Source organism: Lagopus leucura, unplaced genomic scaffold (assembly GCF_019238085.1).
Source record: "Lagopus leucura isolate 7727_CA_CO unplaced genomic scaffold, USGS_WTPT01 Super-Scaffold_1, whole genome shotgun sequence".
In the NCBI taxonomy this organism is placed as follows: domain Eukaryota; kingdom Metazoa; phylum Chordata; class Aves; order Galliformes; family Phasianidae; genus Lagopus; species Lagopus leucura.
The window spans coordinates 31,582,266-31,592,850 of NW_024962250.1; the positions used below are offsets into that span (position 1 = coordinate 31,582,266).

The 10,585-nt window shown below is 44.9% G+C and overlaps 1 protein-coding gene across 1 annotated transcript in view; it reads left to right on the plus strand.

The window, feature by feature from the left end:
* The window catches only part of EVL (Enah/Vasp-like), a 107,280-nt gene that overhangs the window by 95,951 nt on the left and 744 nt on the right, over window positions 1-10,585 (plus strand). Inside the window, 9 exon segments of the mRNA XM_042863027.1 lie at window positions 864-940; window positions 942-1,094; window positions 1,669-1,790; window positions 2,912-2,972; window positions 4,617-4,683; window positions 6,890-6,956; window positions 7,061-7,123; window positions 9,185-9,251; window positions 9,626-9,683. Of these exon segments, the coding sequence (XP_042718961.1) occupies window positions 864-940; window positions 942-1,094; window positions 1,669-1,790; window positions 2,912-2,972; window positions 4,617-4,683; window positions 6,890-6,956; window positions 7,061-7,123; window positions 9,185-9,251; window positions 9,626-9,683 (735 nt within the window).

Sequence of the window (10,585 nt, forward strand, 5' to 3'; positions counted from 1 at the left end):
GGGAGTGTGAAATAACACAGAACTAACCACAGAAATAAGGCAGTGCTATAAAAAACCCTAGATAAGAAGAAAACCAGACTGCTAATGTTAAATTTTAAATATTCCTCAGTTAAAATCCTCCTGCCTTTTAAAGTAACACTTACTGAACAACTGAACCTGTGATTATATATCAAGATCAGCCTCTTCTGAGAGTCTGATGTAGGGAAATAACCTCCTGATAGTGTACACATTTGGTGGACCCATTATTTTGCACTGGGATTAATCACCTTGGTCAGCCCCTGCAGCCAGCGAGGGCTTCACTGAACCGTGGTGTGGCTGAACTCCCCCCCTGTTACTCTGCATTTTGTTGGCTGACACTATACAACGAAACACTCCTATGCCATAAAACAGAAGGGGGCATGCATCTGTAGCCCATGCTTCTGCTGGAAGGCTGGTGTCAGCAGAAGTCCGTGTTGCTGCCTGATGCAGTTTGTAGTCCACATGTAGAAGGCTGTAAGAGAAGCAGATGAAAGGTGCCGCTTAGGGAGTGTTGTCCATGCTTTGATTTCGGCATAGAATAAAGTACGTGCTGAGAGGAGGAAAGTTTGTTATTAGAGACAGGGTCTTGCAGGAGAACACAGTCATATTCAAGCAATCATTGGTGCTTCCCCAATCAGGGCACAGCCAAAGCTGACTGGCCATTGATACATCCACTCTTTCCCGCTCTTCTTGTGTGTGACACTTCCTTGCATTGGTTACTTGGGACACTTCCTTGCATTGGTTACTCGTGCTATCAGGCTGCAGCCCTGGGACAGGAAATGCGGCATGGTGTGCGAGCTGGATGAGATGGTTCTTGGTTATAACTCATCTTCTCTGCCTTTCAGGCCCAGCTCTCCCACCCGGCCATCCCAGCGGTGCTTCAGTGATCCCTGCTTCATCCGGGGGCCCCCCGCCTCCGCCGCCCCCCCCCAGTCCCTCCACCCCCTATGGGAGCTGCTCCCCCACCACCACCCCCGCTGCCAGCCGGTGCCAGCCAAGGTGCTGCCAGTGAAGATGGGTCGGTGTCAGGGCTCGCGGCGGCTCTGGCTGGTGCCAAACTGCGGAGAGTTCAGCGGGTAAGGAGGCAGCTGGGGTCTGCCAGCCGGGCTCTTTGCTATTGTGTGGAAGTAAGGTCTGGCTTGGTACAGGGCGCTGACTGCAGAGTCAGTGAAGGCTGCCCGGACTTTCAGATGGGAGTCTGTGGAGCAAATAAAGCTGAGCATGTGGAATTGGCAGAGCGGGTAGAAAGTTTGATAGAATTACTGCTCTTCAGAAAATAGCGGTTGGGAAATGGCTGCAGCTTTTCATTTTGCCAGGATTTCGTTGATTCTGCAAAGTCTACCCTTGTAGCATCTGCCACTGTAAACTATTGTTTACAGGCATTGTAAGTGCTCAAAGTCACCAGCTTAAACCGTTGAGGCCTCACATAAATAAATGCCCACTTCAGTAGGGGTTGTGTAACCTAAATGTAATTACAAAGAAACAGCACTGTGGGATTTTTCATCATTCGCCCATATATATTGCCTCACACAGACTGCCACTGAGTTTATTAAGTCACATGTTATACGATAATTAGGAAAACTGATCATTAAGGGTATGATTGTAAATTAAATTATTTTCATTAATTTCAATGTTGATTTCTGTCTCAAGCCAGAAGATGGTTCAGGAGGGTCCAGCCCCAGCGGGGTCTCTAAGAGCGATGCCAATCGAACAAGTAGTGGAGGAGGCAGTGGAGGATTAATGGAAGAAATGAATAAATTACTGGCAAAAAGGTTTGTACTGAGGTTTCAAGTAAGCCATAGCATGAGCTCATGTGTATGGGACAACGTGCTCTCCTTTAGGTTGAGCTGTGGGTCACTTTGATGCCTCTTGCAGTTTGATGACTCTTGTACAGGCCCTAGTGACCAACATCCTCTGGTATTTGGTGTGAAGGTGGAGGTGCTGCAGCAGTGGTGCCTGGTGTTGCTGTAGAGTTGTGTTGCTGTAGAGTTGTGTTGCTGTAGCAAAGTCTTCAGAGTAACCTTCAAAGATGGTGGCAAATGCATCCTCTGTGATCCTGCCATTTACCAAGTCTATTCCAAAGTTGTTGTTTTCAGGAAGAGTAAACTAGGAAGGAAACTTTTTTATGCAGCACAGTCAGGATATTGGGCATAAAACCATAAATGGAATAACAAGGCAACATCTTGGCAGGTAACTTATTATTGATTCTCGGTGTGCATAAGACAGTCTAGCCAATTTATTCTGTAACAAGACAACTTGTAATGATATATCAAGCTATCAGGCATTTAAAGGCACTCTATTTCAATTATTTTTGCTTTCTCTTTTTCCCCTCCTTCTATCAGTAATATTCTGTTAGACTGTAGTTCACAGATTCCTAGTGACAGATGTTTTGGTTTTAGCTCTAAAGATATTCTCCTTTTTTACATAAGAGTAGTAAAACAAGCAGATGAGTGGGATATATGGTGTGCAAAGATGGAGTAGGATAAACATAGTTTCCAGTGCAGATGGTCTGATTCCAACTTTTCTCCATGTCTTAATCATTTCAGAAGAAATTCTGAACATGAACTGTGGATGTAATCTTTTGGAAAGTGTTAAATAAATATACAAAGCTGGAAAAACAGTTGCCACACTCTGCATTCCTCCATTGAACGTGGCTTGAAAATATTGCCCCTCTGAGTCCTGAGAACCTGCTAAGGTTTGGGTTCCTCGCCTCCATTTCAAGTCCTGTGCAACCGAATGTATTTGGTCATTGTCAAGCTCTGTAAGGTGAACTTAGTAAATAGCAACTTTCAGCAAAGCTTAAATCAGCCTTCCCACTTGGAGGCTGGTGCCTTGCACAGGAGATGTGATGCTGGAGGGCTGACTCTGTCCTGTCTCATATTTCTTTGCAAAGGAGGAAAGCAGCGTCGCAGTCAGACAAGCCAGGTGACAAAAAAGAAGAGGAAAGCCAAAATGTAAGTGAAGGATTCCTTATGGTTGTGCTCTTGCAAATATGTTGATGTGGTGCCTTGTGAAGTCCTGTTCTCGTTCTTGGTGTGCGTCAGGGTCTGAAAAGCAGTGCTGGCCCAGCAATACATACTCAATCAAACTAAATGTTCCTACCTATCCTGGAAAGAGCACACTAGAAACAAGAATTGCCTTTGTATTCGTGGGTGAGATGTTGTCCAAACAAGAGTTGGTGATTTTCATGGTCTGCTCCCAGTGTTTCAGGGGATAGGAGATTCTTACCCCTAGTGAAGATGCAATAAGCCCTCCTGGCAAGTCATCTTGAGACGAGGGCTGTGTAATGTACTTTAAATTTGCAGCTTCAGCTGAGCTGGAGTGAATCATGAACCGTTGGGGTTAATCCTTCATGAAGAATCAGCTCACTGCAGACCCCAGAGTGTGTATAAAACACATCTCTGGGAGGGAAGGAGAAACAGTGCATTAGCTACTAGACAATTCAAAAATTAGAATGTATTCATAATACTTACACTGTAATGAGACTTAGGGTTCTTTCTGCATTAACCAGTCTGTCTGTATGCTGTCCACAACCTGGGGCTGTAGTTTTGAGTTCAACATTCAGATTAAAACACTTCTTTCTGTATGTTGAACTGCTAAACCATGAGAGATCTCTCCAGGTTTAAGAGGCCAGGATTAATGTCATGTCCCTTCTCATGGTTTGCTGCTCATAGAGCATCCTTGTTACCAGCCTGTACCCTTATGAAGGCCCTCTGCGAGTTCATAAAGCATCTCATGTGCCCATGTGCCCAGGTACCAGTTTGCTTCTAATTACTCAACCTCTGCTGCCTTTCTGCCTCTGATTCTATCTCCTTGATGCTGTGCAGTAGTTTGCATCCCATGCCAAACTTCCTGATAGTGCCAAACTATTAAGAAAGATGTTTCAGTCTGTTTAGTGTGTATCTTGCACACACAGTATGGTGAGGTTCTCTTCTGTCAAACTTGGTGCAGTTTTGTTTTAACTCAGTTAATGCTTTGCCTGAGTGTATATTGAGGGCTGCTAAATAATGTGTTCATCAAAAATAGTGGTTAACATTTTATGATCTGTCAGCCATAAGTCACAGAAAAGTCTAAATCTGAGATATAGAATATAGCATTCTGGTTAGGAGAAGCACTGAGTGATGTCATTATTTATATTATGTCAGTACCTGGGCCACTCTCCCCAGTAGCAGTATCTGTCCTGGTTTGAAAGGCTGGGATGTGACATAGTGTTCCTGCAGGTGGCTCAGTTTCCACAGTGCAGGTCGTTTCTAAAGTGAGGTATGGATGTTTTATATTTAGATTTCACCAGCCAGCACTCTTCAGTGGTAACTCAGCCTGCTTTGGTATACAGAAACAAAAGCGATTCAGTGGAACCATGGCAAAGTGCCCATATTAACAAAATGAGTAAATGAATAAGAGGAATTTTCTCATGCTAAATGAGGAGAAAGGTTAAATTTGCAACGAATTTCAGCCCATACCATGATAGCAGGGCCTGTCAGATGTGCTAGAAGAGAACCTGATTTTGTACCACCTGTACTGTGACTGGTCTTCGGAGCAGAAGAGCACCCTGTGTTTCAACTCCAGAATTAAGTTATGCCCTATTTTTCTCTTCCTAGGATGATGCTAGCACCTCTCCTTCAACCAGTACACGAGGACCCACCCAGCAGCAACAAAATTCATCAGGTATTAAAACTGAGCTACTGGCTTTTAGTGGTCTTCTTCATCTAGTGTTCTGCATCACCTTGGGACTCTTCAGATGATCAGAGGGCTGGAGCACCTCTCCTATGAAGATTGAAGGCTGAGGGAACCGGGATTGTTCAGCTTGGAGAGGAAAAGACTCCAGGGAGACCTTATTGTTGGCCTTCCAGTACTTGAAGGGAGCATATAAACAGGAGGAGGAATGACTGTTTATGAGGGTGGATAGTTGATAGGACAAGGGGGAATGATTTTAAACTAAGTCAGGGGAGTTTTAGGTTAGATATTAGGAGGAAGTTCTTCCACACAGAGGTGGTGACGCACTGGAACAGGTTGCCCAAGGAGGTTGTGGATGCCCCATTCCTGGAGGCATTCAAGGCCAGGCTGGATGTGGCTCTGGGCAGCCTGGTTGAAACTAGATGATCATTGTGGTCCTTTTTAACCCAGGCCATTCTATGATTCTATGATTCATTGCCATCTGCCAGAGCTCAGTAGCAGCAGTTAACAGAAGATTTCCCCAATAGCTATTGTTTCAAAAGCTGTACTTGGTAGGAAATGGTAACTTAGTGCACTTCTCAGCCTGGGAGCAGAGTCAATACAGTTACAGGGGTCCAGACATAAAGCTGAGGATCTGCGTCTTCACTATTGTGCCACCACAGAGGCAGATACCTCTGTTATTTCACTTGTGGTAGTGTAGTTGCATTGATTCATAAAGTGGGGGTTTGGATCTCAAACTTTTACCCATCCTTAACCTAGAAATTTGTTGCAGTAGGCCTGATCTTGGGAGTTAGTACGTGAAATTAAGTAGCCCCTAAAATACGTTTTTCCTATGATGATTTGAAATAATTTTATCACAGTAGATAAGCTGCAAGCCAGTCAACTTTGCATTAGCAAATTATCCTTGCATGAGCCTTGGCTTTCGTACGTGCTGAAAGAAATCTCTCCCGAAGGAATGAGTATTTAACCATTCCAGCTTCCTTTTGGAACAAAGCCATTATTTGCTTGTTTTGCAGAGGAAGGGGAAGAGGTTAGTAGAAGGGTGCACACATGTAAAGGAGGAACAGTATCTAGGGACTTCCTGGGAGTGCCTGTTATTCCTCTAAATCGCTTTTTGGGACCTCACAGAGCAACAGACTTACGTGTATAAGGTTGTATGCCATTCAGATCTCTGAAAGAGCACACTTTATTTTTGACTATTTGCATAAGAAGAGTCTGGGATAACAGTAGGCATTTTCAGAAACAAGACATCTGAAGTGTAGTTTGGGAAATGTTCTGTTAGCTAGCAATGGAAACGGCATTAAATAAATTCTCTCTGTGGAAATGTCAGTTGTCAGGGGGAGATCATAGAATCACAGAATCACAGAATCACAGAATTGTAGGGGTTGGAAGGGACCTCCAGAGATCATCGAGTCCAACCCCCCTGCCAAAGCAGGTTCCCTACCGTAGGTTGCACAGGTAGGCATCCAGGCAGGTCTTGAATATCTCCAGAGAAGGAGACTCCACCACCTCCCTGGGCAGCCTGTTCCAGTGCTCCGTCACCTCACTGTAAAGAAGTTCTTGCGCGTGTTTGTGCGGAACTTCCTATGCTGCAGTTTCCAGCCGTTTCCCCTTGTTCTGTCTCCACTCACCACTGAAAACAGTCTGGCCTCGCCACTCTGCCCCCCACACCTTAGATATTTGTAGACCTGGATCAGGTCCCCTCTCAGTCTTCTTTTCTCAAGGCTGAACAGACCCAGTTCACTCAGCCTTTCTTCACAGGGGAGATGCTCCAGGCCCTTCACCATCTTCGTGGCCCTCCGCTGGACTCTTTCCAAGAGATCCCTGTCTTTTTTGTACTGGGGAGCCCAGAACTCATGCTGCTTTTTTTTTCATATACATTCATTTTTTATGCCAACTGTGCAGTCGAGAAACATAAGCAACACTTAACTTGTATTTCTTGATCTCAGTGATTTCTTCTTTTCTTTGTACTGTTCCAATTCCATGTCTCTTCAGGATCATTTAAGTGTCTGGTCCTCCATTAACAAGGTCCCTAAGCAGATTTTTGTCAATGTTTTCTCTGTAGTGTAGGGAACTACACTCATTCAGCACTTTTGGTTTCCTGGATCTTTCTAGAGCGGCTGTATAAAACGGTTTCAGGATTTTTTATTATCAGAGAAAAAATAATTGGCAGTAAATTTTCATCTTTGTTTTCCAGACTCTGGGAAGAAGCCATGGGAAAGGAGCAATTCTGTTGAAAAGCCTGTATCTTCATTACTGTCTAGGTGAGTGGCATAGGTTGTCCCTGTATCTGGCTAGCAGTTGGGATGGTCACGCTGTCCCCGTGGCACTTGCACAACTCATGTCTCGTTTCATTCCATTGCTGTAGAAATCCATCCATGGTGAAGAGCTGTGAAGCTAAGAGCCCCACACAATCCCACGTGTCTTCTAGGTACTGGCTAACAGCCCGCCTTCTTACCTGTCTTGACTTGTCCTTTGGCAAATCCCAGTGCTCAGCACTGATGTTTGTTTTCTGTCTTTACTCATTCTGTTCTATCTGCTCTGTCTGTCCCTGCACAAAGTTGAAATGTGTGATGGTAGCATGTGCTGTGTCAAAGGCTTGTTCCATGGAAACAGCCCCCTCTCAGGTGGGCACAGGAGTTAATCACACTTAAGCAAGTGCTTAAAGTATTTGTGGGCTTGGCAGTGTGCTGTGCCAAGTGGGTGGTAGGTTTTGGAGCACTGCTGTACATCTGGTTCAGGATGTCTCCGCCAGGAGGGGAAGGTTTAATTGTCCAACTTCAGCAAAAATCAAAGACAGAAATGATCTGAAGCGCTGACAACTTGGAAAAGTTATTCCTCTGCAACTGCAGTGGATACATGAGGAAGGAGAGCAAAGCTTGGTGCAATAACTTCATATCATTGGGCCTAGAAAGCCCCAGGCGCCAGACAGGGCATTCAGAAATATGTGAAGAAAGCCAAGAAGCCTGAAGCAGGAATCCAGCCACCCCATTAGTGAAAACAGCCACAGTGTGCGTGATCACTCAAGTTGTTACCCATCAAGATGGAGATTGAGGTTTGGTATTGGGCAGTGAAAGAGAGAGACTTCTTCCAGCTGGCCCACCTCATGTTCTGTTCCTGCAGTACCGAGCACTGAGATGGCTGGATAAGTGAAAGGAGTTGCGTATAGTTACCATTTACTGCAAAGCAATGCCCCTTGTTTTGCACCTACTTGTACTACAGCGATAGAAGAAGAAAGAAGATTGCCAATGGCAACTATCTATGCTTACCTATTCCTGTGCTACAGATGCCAGAACATGCCCTGTCCAAAAATTGAAGGGTGCTTCAGTGTTCCTAGGGTGAAATGCAGTTGCCTGCTTTCCGAAAATCAATGGGACACTGCTGTGTGTTTCCATTAGATATAGGAAAGACCATTTCTTCTCCTTGCAGAAAGGAACGAAATGTGAGCTATTTAGAGCAGCTATCAAGTTTGTGCCAACTCGTTTCTACAAAGTCATTCCACCTTGGGAGGAGTTGAGTGAGGGAAAATCCATTGGCTTAAAATCAATTGGCTTAAATCAGGCTTAATGCCTGAGTAATGCTCAGTGTTTGCTGCTTGTCTGACTTCCTCAGGGAGAGAGGGGCACTGTGCAGAAGCTCCCAGCAGTGGCCAGTCTCCTTCTCAATCAGCTTGATGACGTTTGTATCTGTCTTACCTCTCAATTTGAGATTGTAGCAAGATGTGAAGGTTTTCCCAAGAAAGAGCTGTGAGACCAAACACACTCGCAGAGGCAGTGGGATCTCAGCCAGCCCTCAGTTTGGGCCCTGAAATGATGGCAAAGTTATTTGAAACCTCTTCTATGAATTATTTAGCATGATTCATTTCTGAGATGTTTTAAAATTGTTAAAACGGCAAGTCAGACAGCTTCTGCTTTTTTATGTTATTTCACAGCCATCAGCAGAGTTCAGCCTATGGACTAATACAGTCCAGAAAGGCTGATAACACCCAAATGTATCAGGCAGTCAGGCCTTCCCAAGGAAAGGATTATTGGGTTATTACTGGGTTAGTCTTATGCTCACCTGTGTTTTACTATTATTTTAACAGCTTATTAAAGCCTAGATAGCCAAGACAAGGTGGTTGTACAAAAAATGGATTGAGAAAGGTAGAAAACCAGACATCTATCTTGCAAATTGCTAGTGCTGTAATGAAGTGTATTGTCAGGTCACCCCAGTGTTTTGTAATTTAAAGTCATGGAGGACCACAGCCCCCAAAAAATCCTGAATGAGGTTTCAGTACAATTATTTTACATGTGTTCTCTGCTCCACTGAAGGCTGAGAGCAGCCTCCTTGAGGACGCAGCCCCGCAGCACATGGAGAGTCCCTAGTCCAGCTCTCCCATACGGATGTTGCTGCTCTGGCGCTGGCTGCACCTACATCTCTATGGGGGAGTGGCTCAGCACACACTGCAGACACTGATGGGCCGGCATTTTGTTCTCTTCTTCCCTTTATCAAGGATGAAGCCAGTGAGCAGCAGCAATGATGTGGCTATGGATGCCTTAGATTTTGATCGGATGAAACAGGTGAGTTGAAAGGTCTTTTCACACCTGAGTTGACGAGCTACCCATTTTCCCCCATGCATGCGCTGTACAAGCAAAACAGCTGTTCAGTCTTCTGGTCTCCTCTATGACTAGGTGCTTAGAGAAAGGATAGCTGGTGAGCAGCAAGAGAGCACAATCTCACTGCTATTTGAGCAAGATGACTGTACGAAACGTGCAAATAAATGCCCCAGCCTCTGCTGCACCCTTGGCCTGGGAGTGCAGCCATAGCTGCAAGCAGAACTAGGCTCTGAGCAGCCGCGGAGGTGGGGGACCCACCACGACCGTGTTAAACTTGCGTTTTCTTCCACCAGTCAGAAGGAAATGCTGAGCAGCTGACTTGTGTTTTGTCTCATCAGGAAATATTGGAGGAAGTTGTAAGAGAGTTACACAAAGTGAAAGAGGAGATAATTGATGGTAAGAAAGAGAAAAATCATTATTTTTCTCACCTTTATGACTAATTTCCTGTAGATAAGATGATAGGCACTGCAGGGAGTTCCTGGTATTTTCAGACCTGTCTGTGCAGCTCTGATTTATATACACATCTGAAGAAAAACATTCTACCTCAGCCAGTCTTTGGTCATAACACTATATTCGCATCCTTTATCTTTATGCTGTTGACACACATTTTCACTCCAACCTGTGAAAAAGTCACTGGCCTGTGCGTCTCACAGGTGGGAGTGGAAGAAAGGACTGGCCCAAAACCCCATGGCACATCAGTTCACCACAACCGGGAAGTGTGAAATCACACGCAACTGGTCTGACACAGGAAGGGTCAAGTGTACCAAATTGGAAACCCTTTCTGAGCATCCTCTGGAGGATGCTTGTGCTCAAAAAACTATTTCAGTTAACCCAAACTGAATAGCCACGTATTTTTCTAACTCGGTGAAATGCAATGTTTCAGTAGTTTTTTTATAAATTGCTTTACATTTTGTGACAAAATACGTTCTTCAAGGCCAACATGAGACAGCGTAATGCTGCTATTAATGACACGCACAGCAAATTACCTATTTACTTATAGACACCTGCATTAGGGCGTGCGAAGATCCACATCCACACCCTGCATTTCCCAACTTAGCTTCATACGAAAGGGGAAAAAGAGGAGACTGTCAAACAGCTAAAAGCCATGCCCGCTGCCCTTCCCCCAGCACCGCGTGCTCATAACAACTGGGCAGTTGGCAGCTGAGGACACCTTTGCCCGTTCGCTATGGTCCCAGCAGCTTGGCCCTCAAAGACTCCCCAGTTCATTCCAGTGCAAAATAAGACATTCACATGAATCGCAGGTGCCACTTAAACCACTACTGCAGTTTGCAAGCAAA